The sequence below is a fragment of the Simochromis diagramma genome, unplaced genomic scaffold, assembly GCF_900408965.1.
Source record: "Simochromis diagramma unplaced genomic scaffold, fSimDia1.1 OVJJ01000159.1, whole genome shotgun sequence".
Lineage (NCBI taxonomy): Eukaryota > Metazoa > Chordata > Actinopteri > Cichliformes > Cichlidae > Simochromis > Simochromis diagramma.
Window position 1 is genome coordinate 3493299 of NW_024387197.1, and position 20171 is coordinate 3513469.

Here is a 20171-nt window from a genome sequence, read left to right on the forward strand (position 1 = left end):
ACTCTGTGGCTTTCTGCATTGCTTTTGAGGTTGCTGCAGGAATTAATTTGCTTTCATTTTATGTGCCACCTGTTTCCATGAGTGATACATTAATTTATAAACCTTGGGACATTAATAGCTCACATCTTTTTCAGCGTGGCTTCAAACCTTTCTGCAAAGTTAAAACATGCCACACAATGTTTGGGGCATAAGTGAGTTCAGACCCTTTTTGTGGTTGCTTGATCCCCAGATTTCACCAGAACACCCCTAAAAATTACTATATTAATAATATTAATAATATTGTATTTTAGTATTATTTTCTGACACTAGCTGGCAGAAAGAAAATGTTAAACACATTTTAACTGAAATATAGGAAAACTAACATCGTAATAGACAAGTAGTTTTTCCTGAATTTCATGGATGCTTTGCGTGCTTTTCAGTAGCACACTTACTTAAAAATACCAGTGGACATTCTCCACACAGCATATTGATATGAATGGCAGCATTTTACAGGATTCATATCACTCTAAATGTGGCTGAACAGGATGGATGCCACTACACTGATGTGACGGACTACAAATTTATTCTCGTGATGCTCCATGCTGAGTCTGCATAATAAAGGCCGGGTTTGTATGATTCCAGAAACTTTAATATAAAAAACACTCTGCCAGTTTCCTCCATGTACAGGTCTGTGGAGTGGCAGCATGATTTTTTAGTTTCTGTACTGAACAATACCACTTGATTATTTGGTGGACTGCCTCTGTGTGATTAAGAGACTGAAATAATGCTGTGCATGTTTCTCATTTTATCTGCTTTACCATAAATGCTTCTTTAACCTCTTCAATAACAGAGCCTTTGCCTTGGGTTTGATAACTAAAGGCTCCACCTTACAACGGGTGGATTAGATTGAAATCTCTGAAAGTATTCACCCATGACAACAGGTCATCTAACTAATTAGGTTGCTTTTGAAGGCAATATTGTAATGTTCATGTAATCAAATTGAGATTTGATATGTAAAAAGGGTTGATTACATTTGCAAACAGCATATTCCATTGATATTAATTGATAGACACTGCATGTATGATATTATGATTGGGAGCTGAGTCCACCTACATTTTAAGCCTAGAATCACCCCTGGTTTGGGGCTAAATTTTAAGGCTTATTTCCATAAACAAGATCTTTGTTAGCAAACAAGCAACAAAGATTGGCTCCTCTGTTGTCAGCAAGAGGAAAGGAAGCAAGTAATTTTAATCCTAAAACTGATCTCTGTTGCTTGTGATTCTAATAGGGAGACTAACAGTAATTCAATACAATTCAGTTCAATTCAATTTTATTTATATAGTGCCAAATCACATCAACATTTTTTCCCCTCTAATAGGCTGTTTTAGGTATGAGCAAGTTCGTTTAAAGGAGACTCTTACCCAGTGGCAGGGGGGTCGTTGATCATCATATCGGTAGCATCTTTTCCTGCAGTGAGTGGAATTATCATATTTCATTACTTCAAATAACCTTTTCAGCAGCATAATTTGTCACTGTCAGCTTTATCAGTAAGCACTGTACATATATATAGACTCCAGACATTAATTTTACTCCTTATATACATTTCAAATACAAACTTCTTCAAATAAGTTTGAATCCATGGTTGCCACTGAATGAATAAGATTTAAGTAGTTTAATTAATTTGCTTTTGTTTAACTATTTTAACAAGAGCTATTTTGTTTATTTAGTTTTTCCTTTTTGAGTTAAAGAAACCATTTTAAAAAAAAAATCTGATTAATGTTGATTAACTGTTTCGTTGATTAAGTTATCTGCACCTATAAGTATGACTTATGTGTATCTAGCACTTGTCCAATAATATTTTGGTACATGTGGATGTGTTGGAAAAAGTTTTGATGCTAAAACACTTTGGAGCTCTTAATTGCTTTATTTTTGTTCCATCAGTATATTAGTTATCAGTATATTACTCAAGTTGTCGTTGTCCTTTAAGGAGCAACAGAGCAAAGCTGTGACACCAAGAGTGCAGTGAGTACCTGATTTGTTAACTGTCACCATAGTAGTTTAGCTAGTATGCAGCAAGAAAACCTTTGAGGTTGCTATCAAGTTATCTTGCTGATTTTTTCTTCAATTTGATTCAGGTGAATTTTTATATAATCAAATTACAACAGTTGTCTTAATGCACTTTATTTATGAAGACCATCCAGTATTCTGGAAAACCCCAACAATCAAACAGTCCCTCATGAGCAAACACTTTGCAACAGCGGGAAGGGAAAGCTCCCTTTAAACAGGAAGAAACCTCAGTCAGAACCAGACTTAGGAAGGGAGAGAGAAATGAACCCACCCACCTGAAATTTCATGGCTTTAAAGGGTTAAACTGTTGCTTTTATGTAATTTTTAAAACGTAAACAAGACTGTAACAAATTTTCTGTAATATGTATAACATGTTATAACTTCCTTATCTTCAACAGAAAAATGTTAGCAAGTTACCCAAATTAAATAAAATAAAATGTTAACTTCAGAACTACAGGCATGAATGTTTGTGTGCTTAGCTTTTAGTGAATAAAGAAGACACAGACGTGGTTAAATGCTTTTTGGTTAATAAATGTCTTTATTTGGCTTTGAGAGGAACATCACTGCATGAGAGAGCAGCACGTACAGTCACAGTTGTAAAGCAGAACGGTTTGGAAAGTGTCAGCACTCCTCTACTTCCCCAGAAACAAGTGAGCTGCAGGTGAAAACATGTTTCTTTTAACTTTCATTTATGATTAAGGCAATTCTTTTTTAATTGAACACACAACAAGCAAAAATCTACTCATCCAGCAGATATTCAAGCTCCGAGAATCAGGCTATGCATTCATATCCGTTGGTTGATTCATTTGTCAATAAAGAAATAATAAAAGCAAGGGAGAGAAATGATGAAGGACAGTGACAGAAGGTGATAGAAGAAGTTATGGGGAAAATAGCCCTTTTATGTGACTCTGTATACATAAACCATAAACCCAGGAGAATCTACTCTAACAGACACTTGCAGTCTTGGCTGAGGACTGTCAGTGTCAGCACCACCTGCCTGCTCCTAACACCTACACTCACCTTCACCTTGTTTCCTGTTTCAGCTACATGAAACCAAAGCACCACCATGTTTATGTGAGGGGAAAGAAAACAAGCTGGTGTGTGAGATGATCCGATAAAGTGTATGACAAATGATTCAATCAAAGGGAGGAGGACTTATATTCCCAAAATATATACAGCAGCAATTGAAACTCTACATTTTCACACCCAGCGACTCTGAAGCAATCTACCTTTCCACCCGTGTACATTTATGTTTTTCCAGGTTTGCCAGTATTGCTGTGCTATGCTGCAGTTAAGAAGGAGGGAGAAAATTAAAGGGGGTGAAATGAAGAACTAAGCAGCGGCTAATGGAAAGGAGAGGAAGCATTCACCTGCCGTGTGAAATGAGGAGTTGGGACTTCCAGTCAGGATAGAAAATTTCCTGCCTAACAGGGCGACATTCAGGAATGAGCTGGTGACGCTTCATTCAATGACAAAATCTTTAACTTACAGGAATCGCCAACTTTTAAATGTAAAAATCAAATAGCACCGTAAAGTTGGACTGGCTGTTTCACATGCTCCAGGATCTGTGCGTTTCTCTTTAAAAGTCTGTGTGCTGACAGGTTTTGATTGCTCTTACTGTGAATATTAATTACCAATGGCACGTTTGCTGTTGCTTGGTCAAAAGACGGATCATTCCCCTTTTCAGACTTGTGAAACTCGGTGGCATCGTGCTAGCTTCCTGCGCTTTGCTCTGTACTCCTGTGACGTAGAGTAGTGACAGCTACAGCAGATTTATGGAAGTGATTTGAACTCTTTTGCTACTGTAGTACTAGCTAGTCTCTAAATCTCCTTTTCCATCTAATAAAGATTGAACTAATCACTTACAGAGCAAACAGAGACTGAAAAACACAGGTGTGAGGCATCTGGATTGTGCAGATGTGTGTGTGTCTGTGTGTGTCTGTGTGAGATGATGTGAACATGAACAGATCCATAGGTGACTGATCGTGGAACGTGGAATGCGTTATTGATGACAGTGATGACAAAAGCAGTTTAGCTCTTGCTGTTCTTCCCGGTGGGGCTCTCCTTCTTCTTCTCCTCTTTCTCTTTTGGCTTCTCCTCCTCCTCTTCCTCCTCCTCCTCACCCTCTTCGCCCTCTTCTCCCTCCTCACCGTCCTCCTCTCCCTCCTCGCCATCTTCTCCCTCCTCACCCTCCTCTTCTCCCTCCTCGTCCTCTTCCTTCTCCTCTTCTTCCGCTTCCTCTTGCTCCTCCTCTTCAGGCTTAGCTCCGGACTTCCTGTAAGCGCCGAGAGTGTAGGTGCGGGCAGACATGTAGGAAAAGCCGGGATAGCCAGACTGGACCATTGCGCCGCCGACAGAGCTGAGGCGACACTCCTCGCCTTCCAGCAGCTTCCTGTGCAGATGGAAAAACAGAGGACAAAAGGTGACGTCACCGCCTACACTGGACGTGCTACTTTTAGATGCTCAATGCAGTGATAGACACTCTGAAGGGATCTAATGTCACCGTGATATCAGATGAAGCACCTCTGCTGTCTGTTTTGGTGCTTTTGCAGTTTTACATCATCTTATTTCAGTTGGAAGTGTCTGACTTCTCTTAGTGAAAGCATTAAAATCACATTTTAGGAAAGTAGGTGAGGGAGCACTCCTCTCGTGTGACATGAAGCAAATGTCCCAGGATCATGTTGGGATGTGTTTAAGCTACAATTTCAATTCAACTATTTATATAGCTCCAAATCACAACAGTAGCCTGTATATTTTAAGGTAAAGACCCTATAATAATACAGAAGAAAAACCCAACCACCTCTATGGAGATAGTGGGAAGGAAAACGTCCCTTTTTACAGGAAGAAACCTTCAGTAGAACCAGACTCAGGGGGGCAGCGATTTGCCACCACCAACTGGGGGTGAGGGGACAAAAGACACACTGTGTAAGAGAGCTAGGGTTAATAATAACTAATGAGTAAATGCAAAGTGGTGTAGAAACACATACTTAGTGAAAAGTGGTCAGTGAAGAGGAAACACTGAGTGCACCATCGGAAGACCTCAGCAGCCTATATCTATTGCATCACAAGTAACAGAGGATTCAGGGTCACCTGATCCAGCCCTAATTATATGCTTTATCAAAAAGGAAAGTGTGTCTCTGTGTGGTCTGTGACTCTGCTGAGGAGGAGGGGTGGTTCAGCGGGCAGTGCCAGGGAGGCTGTCAGGGCAGCTAGGGCTGTTCAAGTAATCAGACTCTCCCTAACTCACGAGGCCACAGGGAGCAGAGGGGAGAGCTGTGGTGGGAACAAGACCGCTGCAAAGCTGCACAAAGCAGTCTGAAAAGATAAAGCACTGTAATAAAACATCGTCAACTCTGCAACAGCGTATATGTGTCGGGTCCTTTGTGTCACACAAAGTCTTGTGTCTGATCTTAAAAGTAGACGAGGCATCTGTCTCCTGACTCCAAACTGGGAACTTGTTCCACAGAAGAGGGACCTACACCTACTCATTTTTAAAAGGTTTATATAAATAAAGTGGAATTTTGCACGCAGTGTGTCCTTAAAAGCAAAATCTAAATGTCAATAATAAACACTTGTCATTATATTAATCACTTCAATAAACAAGATACAGTGTGGTTTCACGCCAAAACTCTTATAATAAAGGAGTAATAAGCACACAAATGGCGAACAATTAACATCTATGATATGATTTCAAACAGATTTATGTATTGTGTTGCAGAGATATTTGCTGAAGTTTGTTTGCGAACCAGCTGCCTTATGTAATACCTTTGTACCTCGAGATGGTGCAATCAATCCAACAGGAGGGGAGAAAGACAAAGCACCACACTGAGATCATGCTTAGATTTTTCTTTTAAACAGACTATGATGCTGACCTCTTATCAGTCACTTTGAGAACCAGTCAATGAACGAAAGAGTAAATATATTGTTGAATGAAGCTCTTGACAAGTGACCACCAGCTAGCTGCACTGAAGCTTTTTTTGCCGACAAGTATTGTATAACTTTTTTATGATTTCCATCCTATAGTTATCTGGAAATGGTGGAAAATAACACCAGTTGCTACAATGGTCATGTGCTGTAAAACTGAAAGAAAAATCAGCTAAGAGAGACACGTAGCTAAAGCTCCAGAGTGGCTGCTGTGTCCCATTTTGAAACTGCCACATCCAATCCTACAATAATTGCCTTTCATGCCAGAGTAAAAGTAGGATGACAACCTCTTTGTGACTAGGAAACATCACTTATTGCCTTGTACATTTTTCTACATTTCGTGACTGATTGGAAGTAGTTGTGTTTGCTCCTCAGAGGTTGCGTGTAGAACAAACTCATCCAATCAGTCTCTGGGTGTCCACCTATGACCGTGAAGTGATTGTACAGGTCACTTGGTGGTAGGTGACTTGTCTGCAAACAATTACGGTCTGATACAGCCTAAGTGCAATCACCCTCAGACAGATTGGCAAAGGTTTGCAAATAAGTGTTGTCTAATTTATAAACCCAGACAGATTGAGTGCAACTGGTTAGCAATGACTAAGATACAGATGCAAACTCATAGCAGACTTTATCTTGACACACCAAAGTCACTTGAAGACAGCAACTGAGTGCGAGTGGTTGCAGACCTGGTCTCAGCCTTTGAAGCAATGGTTTCATAGGCGAAGATCACAAGTTCACTTGGAACAGTAATTTTGTTGCTGCTGTGATCTGCAAACACTGTTTTTCCTAGTGTGGCAGGGTGTGGTTTGTCACTCAGCTGCAGGGGATGGGTGGAGCAGCGGGTTCAGGGTCTGGTGTCAGGGAAGGCTACTGGCAGATTCCTTTGTCTGCAGAGTCAAAGGAAAAAAAACTCCCCTTTCCCTTCCGTATGCTTTGTACCAATTTGCCCTTCAGCGTGTTCGGACGCCCCGCCACCTTCCAGTGCCTCAGTGTACTGCGTCTGCACGCTGCATATCCTGCCACCTATCTGGATGACATCATCACAGTGACACCTGGGCAGAGCATGTGCAGCGGGTGGCTGCAGTCTTGGAGTCCCTGAGCCCCTGCTCTACACGTCTAACTTTTCCCTCCCTTTTATTCTACACACTGATGCTTCAAACAGAGGGCTGGGTGCCATGTTATCCCAGCAGGTAAGGGTGGGGGTGGTTGATCACCCCGTCGTGTACATCAGCAGGTAACTGTCAGAACGGGAGGCCAGCACAGTGGGCAGTGGTACATGGAGAAGGAGTTCCTGGCCATCCGGTGGGCGGTCGATTCTCTTCCTTATTACTTCTAGGGCCATCCATTCACCCTCTCTCCAGATCACACCCTGCTGCTGTGGCTCCATCGCATGAAGGATGCCAATGTCCAGATCACCCCCCACGGTTGTAACTGGCTCTCCAGCCTTATAAGTTCAAGGTAGTCCAAAGGCCAGGGGCACAGATGGTTGGAGGGATGGAGCAGCGAGTTTGTGGTGTGGTGTCAGGGGAGCCTGACCCACACGGCTGACTCCCATCATCTAATAATGCCCTCTCTTTTGAGTAGGACACCGGGACCTACTGGTGTGCTGTGTGTGCTATCTATGCTGTGCTTGAGACATCAGCTGAAAAGCTGCACAACCAAAGGTGTGGCGATATGAAAACCCCCCACTGTAAATAAACATTGAACCTTCTGGCAACGTTGTGTGCATCGGGTCCTTTGTCACACCTAGGTTTATAACATACTGTGCTATTATTATTGTATGTATGTTTTCAGCTTAGTTCAACCTGCCAAAATGATGACTGCTGTTCTGTTTGTAATATTACAGACCTGTACGCAGCAATCTCAATATCCAGTGCCATCTTAACATTCAGTAGGTCCTGGTATTCACGTAGATGACGAGACATTTCTCCTTTCGTACTACGCAGGGCACCTTCCAGCTGCTGAATGGTATCCTGTATGCACAAACAGACACATGCACATATTAGCCAGCATTAGCCTTATGTGACCTATGGCTTTTATTATTAACTCCTCAATTTTGTTAGCTACTTTTTGGTTGTTTTTGTCTGTAAATAATACGGTAAAGTCTTTTTTAAGGTTTCTAAAAATTAGCTTAATAAAGGTATAAAAAATACAATTATTTACATACCTGCATCTCACCAATTTCATTGTTATGGCGATCTTCCATCTCTGCAATCTGCCTCTCCAGAGCTTCATTGTGGCCCCTGAGGGCCTCAATCTCCAGGGTCCGGGCCTGCACCTGTCTGCGGTATTCGCTCAGCTCCTCCTTGGAGTGCTTGATGGCATCTTGGTTGCGGGCAGCCGCCTCAGTCACACTGGCAAACTTGGAGCGGTACCATTCCTCTGCCTGGGACTGGTTCCTAGCTGACAGGCTCTCATACTGGGCCCTGATGTCCTTCAGGGCTGCAGCCAGGTCAGGTTTGCTGACATCCATCTCCACTGACACCTTGATTCAAAATAGTAGAAAGTAAAAATTGTTTGTGTTTACTGTATATGTTGAGTTTACAACTGTAAATAAAATGTAGCAATTTTTTTTTTAAATCACTCATCCTTATATTTAAGAGATGCACAGTTATAAGCTGTGTACATTTCAAAAACTATTTTAGCTCACTGATTAAGAATTATAAGTTCATTTTGATCCCGATCAACCATATTATTATATAACGTGGAACCATCATTTTCCACAAACACAGCTTGTTTGAATCTCTGGCTCATGCTGGAAAAGTCTATGCTTTTAATACTCAGTGGGTAAATCTTAGTGTTTCTCTGATTGGATGTCTGTTCTTTGAAAAGTGGTGACTGTAACAACAAACTGCTGAAATCACTGTCACCATGGATGACAAACAAAGCCATTCTAACTCTGGCTTATCTGTAGCTATTAACCTGATGAAAATATCAGCGTGTCATTGTGAATTTCTTTTAAATACTGAATACTGTTAATGCATGTTAATGCGCTTGTGATACCCTCTTCTCTAGCGCCGCAACATAAATGTTTAAGGTGAGCGGTGTGCTGATGAGCTGAGGTGGTGGACTGCGGCGCTGATGAATGGACTGCTGACTCAGACATCTCTGCTGCAGAAAGCTGTGCTGTCAATGGCTTTTATGGTACTCAAATTCCCCACAGAGGGGAAAATGAGAACCCCTGGAGAAATCTACCTAGCAACCACCAGTTCGTGACTAACTTAATAAGCACAAGCTCGCAAAGGACGTCGCTTCACATAAAGACAAGTTTCACGCAAATTTTCTTCTTTTTATCTTGCTCTCTCGACAGCGGGACATAAATAACATCCCAATAAACAAGAAAATAACTCACTCTTGCGCATAAACTCGAGCTATGCGCGTCACACGTGGCTAGAACAAAGTGGGAAATGGTTTGAACCGCCATACTGCCCCATGAAGGCAGTTTATCACGTTAATATGTAACCTACACGAAACAAGCGCTAGAGTTTGTCCTGCCTGGGACGACCACACCCCTGCGCTATTTCTCCGCATTTTCTCCCCCCTCTGCCCCCTCTCCCCCCCCTCTCTTTTAGGAAATGGTAGCAAGCTAACGGCGGGCCTTACAGTAGTTTACATGAACTTTATAGTTGACCTTGGTGCAAAGCAGGTAGCTTATCTCTCCGCTGTCGCACTTTCATAATGTCAGTCACTTTTCTGGGCAATTCTCTACACGAAACGACCGAGAAACAGACACTTCAAAAACAGCTTTAAGTTGGCACGAGGGGGCGTGAGCACAGGAGCGCGCGGGACACCGCAGGGACGCTCGCGACTCTCCTGCTTTCAGAGAGGGAGGGAGGACAGCGCGTGGTGCTGAAACGGAACTGCAATGCCATTAATTTTCATGTGCGCGCCGTTCAGCACGTCGAAGCGACGTAGAAAAGACGGCTGCCGACAGACTTTCACATCCTAACACATCTGTAGGTCACTGCTTTCCCGAACTACTCACAAAAATAAGAAAGAAAAAAGGGTTTGTTGTTGTGTTGAGTGCAACAAATCAACAACTTCCTCTGTTGTAGTTTGTTTGTGGCCACTAAGGTGATTATGAAGTGTAAAAACACTCAAGCCTGGAGACCACCTGTGTTCGTGGGTAACACTGTGTTTCTGGTGATATTCTGTGGCTTTAAAACTAGTGGTTAATCGCATTTCTGACCAGTTGACCGTCGGCGGGTGTAATCCTTGCGTGTCTACGGGCAGGCCGTCAGACCCCCGTGGGACGTGTACCTGTGTGGCCTGCAGTGAAGCCTGGAGCTCCTGCAGCTCCTCCTCGTGGACTTTCCTCAGGAAGGCGATCTCATCCAGGAGCGACTCCACTTTCTTCTCCAACTCCAGGCGCGCCAGGGTGGCGTCGTCGACGTCCTTCCGGTAGCCCTTCAGGGTGTTCTCCGCCTCCTCCCGCAGCCTGCTTTCTTCCTCGAACTTCTCCTTCATGCGCTCCAGGGTGTCGTTCATCTGCACGCAGTCCAGATGCATCTGGCTCTTCTCGTGAGTCAGCTCCTCCACGCGCGCTCGCAGCTCGCGGATCTCCTGCTCGTAGAGCTCGTGCAGGCGAGAAGGCTCACTGTTGCGCTGGCGCAGCAGTGTGACCTCGGCCTCCAGGATTTTGTTTTGCTGCTCCAGGTTGTGCACCTTCTCGATGAAGGACACGAAGCGGTCGTTGAGGCCCTGCAGCTGCTCCTTCTCGTTGGTGCGGATGATCTTGAGCTCGTTGGTGACCGCGGTGGACTGGGTCAGGTCCACCGCGTGGTCCGGCATGGAGGAGAAGACCCGGCCGGGGGCCGCTGTCCGGCGGTAGGTGGTGGTGGAGGAGATCGCTGAGGGGGAACCATAGGTGCGGTGGCTGCTGCGGTATCCCGCGGAGTGCAGGCGGGACGGGCTGCTGCTACCCAGGCCGACGCGACCGGAGCGGGGGGCATCTCCGAAGATCTTCCGATAGGAGCTGCTGTAAATCTCGCTGGAGTAACTCATGGTTCCTTCACCTCGGTTGAATTGGGCCGATGCCTTTGCTTTGCACAGGGAAGTGTGTGTGTGTGGAGTTCAGGAGTGTGACAGGATGAGTGTGTGTGTGAGAGAGAAAGTGAGATGCGAGTGATGTCTGCCCGGGACAGGTGCTTTTATAGGGAAGGCGCCGGCGCATCATTTGACGCAGCAACAACAGAAGACGAGGGGAAACCTGCAAGCTTTTGCAGAAAGCCTCCACCCTCTGGGGAGACACGAAGTCACTCATGCATCTCCTCCTTTCCGCCCTGCAGCTCCAGCTCAACAAAATCACACTCAACGACGAGCAGGTTTCTGCACGGTCTTTGCTGTCCGTGCCCGAACTGAGATCATTAAAATCTAACTTTTTCTTTTCAAGTTACCAACTACTGATCGCACTTAGTGCCACCCGGATAAACACATCGTAACACAAACACAGACACAGGTGTAATCTGAATTACAGCACATTCATTATGCACTTATCTATGGTGTTCACTGTAACTGCAGTATTTTTTTTTCCTGCGCTGTCGCAGCAGAATGGGAAATGGGATCGACGTATAGAGCTTTGCTCAGAGTGTGTTTTGGTGGTGCTGCAGTCTGCAGTCAGCCCCCCCCCCCCCCCCCCCGACCACCGCAGTACGGGAAGACGGAATAATAACATATTAGTGGCAAAAATATGCGTAAAGTGTGTATTTTTTACGCACTTTACGCACTTTACGGGGGGGGGGGGCTCCTATGTTTCAGTGCTGCGCAGAGCGGTCTCTGGCCTTGGTCCTGATCTAGGCTGGAGACAGAGGCGAAGGACCACGCCCCTGCAAAGTACAGGACACCCACCCGCGGGACCGCACCCTCAACAGCTCCGAACACCACAGGAGGCGCCTCCAGTGCTGCTGCTCAAGCTGCCTGTCTGGAACAGATCCCAAGCGCAGACATCGCCAGGTCATCTTAAATCACCTTAAACTACTTTCCATTGGTCTCGTTTCCCCCACAAATTATTATCAAACAGGGGTCAGTGAAGAGTTGCCATTGTCTAAAGTTACAGAACCATGTTAAGTGAGCAGAAATTGATATTTTATTTAGCTTTATGAATTTGATTGGATTTATTTATTTATCTGCAAATTTGGAAAACAGTGACTTTTAAATAGAACTATTTGCACTGTAGCAAATTATTGTCACATATCATCGGACTTGTTGTTTGGAATGCAAAATTCCTTTTTAATAAGTCACACTGATTTCAGTCAAACATTTCCAGAGTTGATGCACTGAATTAATCACACGTCATGAGTGACGAAACTTCTCGAATGCAGTTTTTTCCTGAGGGCAGCAGGGGGCGCCCACTCTGGCTGTAAAGGCTAGGCAGATTGTATAGATGTATATGAGAAAATGACCCTGAAGTACACTCCATTACCTCTGATTGATGTCCACAAATGCTAGTTTTCGGTCTTATTAAATATAACATGATACTTATTTTGTAAATTATAGCCCACCTATAGCTTCCCATGTAAACACTGGGCCAAACCAAACATGTTGATTGAGTGATGTGAGTAAAGCAGCAGCCCAAAGAAGCTTCGTAGTGGAATAAACATTAAAGCAGGGATGCTTTATCTTGCCTTACTTTTAAGCTGCATAGTTGTGAGAATGATGGTTCAAAGAGCTCACCTCAACTCTTCAAAACACCAGCCAACAACCAAAAAAGGAATTCCATGACACATACCTTTATCTTTTATATACAGACTGTGCTCAAAATTGAATTTTATGTGACCACGTTCACTATAAAATCTAAACCTTTTGCTTGAATATGCTTGAATGTGTAGGTAAACACACCTGAAAACTGTGGGGAAATGTCTCAGGGCTGAAGCAGATGTGTCACAGTTTTAATAAGGAGATGAAGATTTGAAATAAGCTCATAGCTGAAGAAAGAACAAAAATCTTGAAAATCTGTGTCCATTTGCCCCTGTAGTTTCTAATGAGACAAACAGGTCTTAAAGAAAATTGAGAAAATAAAGTTTATAGTCTAAATATAACAAAATGTTATATTTTAAAGAAGTGGCGCAAAGATACAGCTGAACTGAGAGACCGGCCGAGCCACTTTTCAGATCATTTTGATGTAGATTTTGATCCAGGCCTTTCCACAAATCATGTAGTTTAAATAAATATTAATAATATTATCAAAAGTCAGAATAAAGATGATGTTTTTCACTTTAACTTTCGTATTTTATTTGATGAATGCATGAACACAGACAGAGAGAGACATTTTAATCACTAGGGGGCAACAAAGCACCAACGTTACACTCCTGAGCTCACAGTCTGAACTGATGCTGAGCACGTGTAAACAAAAACTTCCTTATTATAGTATCCTTTAATTCCCTCATGTTCATGACTGCAGCTCTAATGTGGATCGTGCTTTTGAGCTCTCCTGGGAAGATGCCCAGGCCTTTGATAGAAGGCAGTGATGATCTGGTGAAGGTTCAAAGTCACTGAGCTGGGATGTAAAACTTCAAGATAGTGGGCATCTGTGTGTGTGTGTGTGTGTGTGTGTGTGTGTGTGTGTGTGTGTGTGTGTGTGTGTGTGTGTGTGTGTGTGTGACAGTGAGGGACCTTGGCTCTTCCATCATTGTGACCATCAGTGGCAACAAAAGGGCCTATTGATGCAGGGCACTGGTGACTCAGCAGGAAATATCAGGTACCCACAAATATCTGAATTCTGTGCTTGTGTCTCCTCCCTGCCCACTTTTGTAGTTGCCATTCAGCACAGTAACAGCACGTACACCAGCTGTATTTAAATAAGCTTTGTTAAAAGCATCATAATCTTTGATATCAATTCCTGATTTTCTGTCTGCATTTACTGCGGCTTCAAAAACCTTCAGTTCAACGTGCAGGTGAAATGTGCAGTGCTTTTTTAATATAAAAACAGGGACGCATTCATTCTGAGGCGTCAGTGCAATGAAGTGCAAGCAAGACCAGTGGGGAGGATGTTCTTTGCCTGCAGTCAGTGCCGCCAGGTGGATTTTCTTCTACGCTGGAGATGCACTGGGGTGTTTTATGGCAAAATAACAGAAAGAGGGCGCTGTTCTTCCAGCAAAAGCAGGAATGAAGCTTCCAGGGTTTGTAGCAAATGGTGGAACAAGTGAGAGGTTGGAGGGATAATAAAAAAAATAACATGTTAGGTATGAAAAGGCAAACAAGCAGGAGATGCCAGGTAATAAATCTCTCCGACACGTTACTTGAGGAAACAGCTCGTGTTAATAATGACTGCGTTCCATTTTACTTACCCTGATTTATTATGCATGCTGGTTCACTGGCATTGCTTACTGGGGCAGATAATGGAACCAAGCCATCATTCATTTTATTAGTTACACTTGTGCTGGCCGCGCTTTGACCAGTCACAATATCTGCCATTATGAAGGCCCCCTCTTAGGTTTCTTAGCAACATTGCTGGTACACTGCAGTTGGCTGTTTGAAAATAAGCCGCTGTGTCTAATAGCTTATTATAAAAATCACAAACAGGCAATATCTGGGCAGCTGTAATGTGGGGAAAATGTTCTGCATGCCAACTGGGAAACCTTTATGTCTCGCAGCCCAGAGTGATTACTAGCTATTAGCATTTTAATGATGTGATGGATAGCTTAGCGCAGACGCTGGTGAGGAATAAATGTCTGATTTAAGATTGAAGAGCTACTGTCGCTGTGTTTTTATAGCTGGTAAAAAATACACATATCTAATCTTATCAAATGCTCAAGTACAAGAGTGTAGCATACAGTGAAACAGTTGTTCAGGCTTAGAAGTTCACCTGTAGGCTATAGACCACACAATATTACATACAGCTTTGCACTATGAAAACACATGTGACGTGACAGTTTGAGAGGTGGCTCAGGACTGTGCAAAAGTCTTGAGCCAATCCCTGTACCAGTGCTCTCATAAAGACTTCTGTAACTGAAGAGAATAACTGCGAATCATGAGCTGGACTTTGTATTTGTGTTATTTTGATTCTGACTTGTTTTATTCTGTTTTATGTGTTTTGATGTTACATGTGATGGTTACCTCGTAGCATGGTAATGGTGTGCATTCTTGGCTAACCCTCCTTTTAAAACGAGATGTTAATCCCAAGGGCCCCCGGTTAAATAAAGGTTAAAGGAATACTTTTGTCTGTTAAGCCACTCAACCTATGAATCTTTTAAGCATAAAAAGGCATCTAACTCAACTCGAGGAACCAGTGTCGTGTCTAGACATGGTAACAGACAATGTAGCAAAGAATTGAAACTCTATTTTTAAGCACTTTGTCACAGTCTGATGCAAAAACACACACTTTGTTCCCCTTTGTTTTCTCTATGGAAAGTGCACACAGTTCAACAGGCATAAAAACAGTATTTTTGCACCAACAAGGAGATTCCAGAAGATCTGTTTGCTGAAAACTTGGCATGTCTTAGTATGGTGTGCTGCGTGTCTTTAAAAAACAAATGAAGAAACTGCATGTGTGGAGGACAAAAGTTTTTCCTTCCCACTGTCACCAAAGTGCTTGCTCATAGGGAGTCATATGATTGTTGGGTTTTTCTCTGTATGTATTATTGTAGGGTCTACCTTGCAATATAAAGTGCCTTGAGGCGACTGTTGTTGTGATTTGGCGCTGTATAAATAAAAATGAATTGAATTGAATCATTTCCTTAAGAAACAGGAAAAAATCCAGCAAAGACCTGATACAGGTTCAAGACTTTTGCACAGTACTGTAAATCTTTTGTAGTTCTTTCTTCTTCTTCTTTGATACCTGGTTAGCATTATCGCAGCTACCTGCTGTTATTTATCAATGAAACTCAGTGTGTAAGGCTAGCTAGCCGAATCCAACAAATGTCTTTCAAAGTGCCACATAAATATCCAAATATTAACTTTAACTAATATTAACTTTTTCCAATGTAGCTCTGCTAGCTTTGACAATATTGGGACGGTGACTTTTTGACTATTTCTACTTGCTTTTAACAGGACAAGTAAAAGTAAGTGTCACTCAGAAACTGTTTGTAAACTGCAATAGATGGTGATTTTCACCTATTTGAAGAAGAAGAAAATATTTGCTTCTCTTTGAAGTACTACCTGTTTTTAATATGACATACTTAAAGAACATACTTCAAGTACAAATGACATTTCTTTTTATAATTTAAATATATTAAAAGCAACATAAAAGTCACAGTGGAAATGTAAGTACACACACAGATTTGCATCTCTAAATTTAGAAACAGAGAGTATGTGTTAGTTGCCAGAGCGATGTAAAAATCACAATGATTTAGACCTCAGGCTAGGATTAAATTAGCATGTGGGAAAACCATGTTTCTTGACACGATTCACTTGCCAGTCCTTCTCTTCAGTTTTTACACCTTCCACTTCAGTGGGCTGGATTTGAGTCTTGAGCTTGCTGCTTTTGGCCTGTGGGCTGTACATGTTTGACACCTCAGTTATAACATGTAATGTGGCTTCCTCAGGCCTAAATGAAAAGACTGTGGATGCTTCTGAATCTGGCAAGAGGAGGATTTTCAAATGATCTGAAATAAATCATGACACTGTCATGGATAAAAGCTTCAGCCCAAAAGCAGACTGGAGGGTTATGGAGGTAGAGCCATTCCAGTCTTGGTGACGGTGGTTATAAATGTACACAAGTGAACTGTGTTTAAATGTATTTGTATTTTTAGAGAAGAAAAGAAAAGATTCGTTCTTTGTCCAGTGCCCACTCCTACCCTGGCAGGACACCAACGTTATGACTTACCTTTCAGCAGCCAGCTACTCTGTCTTCCTCTCTCTGCAGTCCAGCTACAGTCGCTGCCAGCAAAGTCACTCCATCTTCGCTGTGGTCTCGTAATTGACTCACAAAAAGTGTGAACACTGTTAACACTTATACACAAGGCTTAGGCACATATATAATTGAATATTAGATGTAGCTCCTTCATTATAACTTGCTGCAGCTTTGGAACACAGGAAACAAAACAGTTGCCATTTACATTGCGGGTTATTTCAACACTTACTCATTCAGTGGTGTTATTCTCCACATGCGTGTATATAATGGCATCTAATAACTCAGAAAACACACATCTCCGTGGAGACCTGGGCACAAAACAGTCTCTGGCAGCCCTGCTCCTTTGAAACTCGTTTCCCTTTGGCGCTTTGATATGCCAGGTGTTTCTCAGAAGCACTGAGCAAGGCTCTCTGTGAAGCGCTTCACTACATGTCACGTACAGGCCACTCAGCTCCCTCGCCTTTGTTCTATCTTGGATGCACTGATCTTGTCTGATGTGCACTCTTCGCTCTGGTCCACTGAGATCCCTGTTTCCAGCATGCAGACGATCTCCTCCATCTGTTTGCACACACACACACACACAGGGACACAAACCGCACATATACACTCATTGAAACCCCTTTACCTCAACCTACGCTGTCAGGTATTATGGAAGATGATCACGCAGAGTTCTTGTCACTCCGCCACAGAGCCATGCTGTATCTGGCTGCTGCAGAATTTCTATTCAGGGCATGAAATACTCTGACGCTTCAGTACATTTGTGCAGTTTGCACAGAATTGTTCTTACCTACGAGTGATTGTAGAGGGGCCTATGTGACTTGATGTGCTCTTTAACATTAGGGTTAAAACTTTCCTTTTTGATAAAGCTTACATATAAGCTGGATCAGCTGTCTCTGAATCCTCCCTTGAGTGTTTTCTCATTCACTCATCGTTCACTCTCTGTGCCTTTATGCACCATTTAATCATTAGTTATAACTAAACTGCCTCTTTTCCACAGTGTGTCTTTTGTCCTGTCTTCCCCTTCTCACCCCTAACCAGTCGCAGATAGCTGCCTCTCCCTGAGACTGGTTATGCCTGCTTTTTCCTATTTAAAAAAGAGTTTTTCCTTCTCCTGTCACCAAGTGCTTGCTCAGAAAGGTGGTTCGATTGTTGACATTTCAACAATGTCACCCCCACTCACTCCTTGCTTTGGGTGACCTTGACAGGTCACATGATGGGTTACGACAAGATCTCACTGTGACGGTAAAGACTTGTGCCTTTTTTCACACCTTGGTTCAATGTGATGACTCACATGATCAACAGTGGGTCAGCGACCCTCACGACCACCTCTTAAGGGAACAACACCCACTATGGGTTAAATACCTGGGACTCTTCACTATTTGTTTTTAGAAGTGAAGAAGTTGGTGAGGTGAAACGTCTTCGCCAACCTAACCCTACCATGACCTGGATGACTGAGAACTTACACATGTACATGTGATGTGTACATGTGTACACAGACAAAGCAATCACACACAGGTGAATGGTGAATATAATTATGGAGAGACTGTGATAGTCCAGGAAGCAAAGCTAACACATGACAGGGGAAGCAACCCTTCAAAATAAAAGAGGGACTAACAAAAGAAGACTGATACAGACATGAGTGTTGATTCCCCCACTTGCACTTAACAGGTACAAATTGTGAAAATAACCAAAACACTAAACTAAACATGGAGAGAGCAACACAGGACAAAGACATGAACACAGAATAATGAAACAGAAGGAGGAACAGATACAAAAACACCCAAATAATTGAAACTACTAATAGAAACCAATTCATGAACCAAAACCCGGAACACAAAAGTGAAACTTATTATTAAAAAAAATATGAGGTAAAACAGGAAACAAAAACTCAAAGATATCACAGAAAATAAAGCCCTAATCCCAACCCCATTTTTCCTATTCTTCACCTTTCACATCATTTTATTGTTACAAGGAGAAAGAAAAAACAACGGAAAGAGGGCCGATTCCTCGGAAGAGTCCATGGATTTTTTGAGGGACCCAGAAATCCAAGAACTACAGAAACCAAAACATCAAAAACTTGAGAGTAACAATAAAACTTCCACAGTTTAAACAATAACAATTGAAATATATTCTGAAAGAACGGCACGGTGGCACGGTGGTTAGCACTGTTGACGCACAGCAAAAAGGTCCTCAATTCCACCATCAGGCCGGGGTTTTTCTGTGTGGAGTTTGCATGTTCTCCCCGTGTTTTCGTGGGTTCCCTCCACATACTCCGGCTTCCTCCCACCGTCCAAAGACATGCAGTTAGTGGGGACAGGTTAATGAAGAGAAAGAAGAGTACATGGTCCGTGGGAAAACCCCTCTGCATTTACCATTCACTCAGTAAGCAATGGAGCATGGGCCCAGCAGTGGTAGGACAGACCTTGTAGGGGAATGTGAGCGTTCAAATCGAACCCCGACTCATCATGGGGCCCACATACTGAGTATCCCTGCCCTAATTATTTATCCAATGCCCATAGGTGTGATGTAGCGCACAGACTGGCGACTGCCCGGGTGTACCCTGCTCTCGCCTATGCAGGGATAGGCTCCAGCTCCCCCCGCGACCCTGAAAAGGATAAGTGGAAGCGAATGGATGGATGGAAGAATTCAAAACCCCCACAAGAACAAAAATGCTAGCACCATGATAACACCACCTGACAGACTGATTAAATGGTGCAATCCAGCCACAGTCTGCTGATGCCTCTCATTCAGTTTTCTTTTCTTTATATATATTTTCTATAATTAGTCGTGCTACATTTCATAAAGATACTGTAAATCTTGACGGTTTCCTACTCGTCAGTGTTTACTGTGCATAGTACTTTGTGAAAACTAACAATTCTTCAAATAAATTTGAATCTGTCAAATAATGCAGGTTAGCCAGTGCGATTCAGACCAGTACTGGTCCTTTGGTGACTTTGTGAACAGTGTTGATTATGGTTCCTCACTCTGTAATAGTTCTTATTGCCAAAAGGTTGGAGTTGTCACAAGTTGCTCCGTCAAACTGCAGAAAATGTTAAATGTGTAGGAAACCGACACAGATAAACATTTTCCTGAAGGAGGAAGATAAGCAAGGACAGCAGAACATAGGAAGAGCATTGTTACATTACAATGGAGATAAGACGTGTGACATAAATGACTAGACGACTAATAGACTGCTACAGTGAGTAGTCATACCACAAAAAACGAGCATGACGGGACTTTCAGGAAAACAGACAGTGTCAGGATGTCCGGTGATACCCAGCAGTAATTTGTTACCGCTGCACAGAGGATGACTTTTTTCCACTGCCCATACTTTTCTGTTTTAATAGTATTATAGAACATGTTTGAGGACGTATCGTACCGAATTGTGCGAACATTGCAGAAAAAGTGCTGT

The 20171-nt window shown here is 42.8% G+C and overlaps 1 protein-coding gene across 1 annotated transcript; it reads right to left on the minus strand.

The window, feature by feature from the left end:
- Positions 1–2571: 2571 nt before the first annotated feature.
- On the minus strand, positions 2572–11004 carry zgc:65851 (uncharacterized protein LOC321113 homolog). Its single transcript, XM_040050168.1, has 4 exons — positions 10231–11004; positions 8138–8455; positions 7819–7943; positions 2572–4438 (listed from the first exon to the last, which is right to left on the minus strand). The coding sequence occupies exons 1-4, from the start codon at positions 10972–10974 to the stop codon at positions 4078–4080; spliced, it is 1548 nt and encodes a 515-aa protein (XP_039906102.1). The 5' UTR covers positions 10975–11004; the 3' UTR covers positions 2572–4077.
- Positions 11005–20171: the final 9167 nt, after the last annotated feature.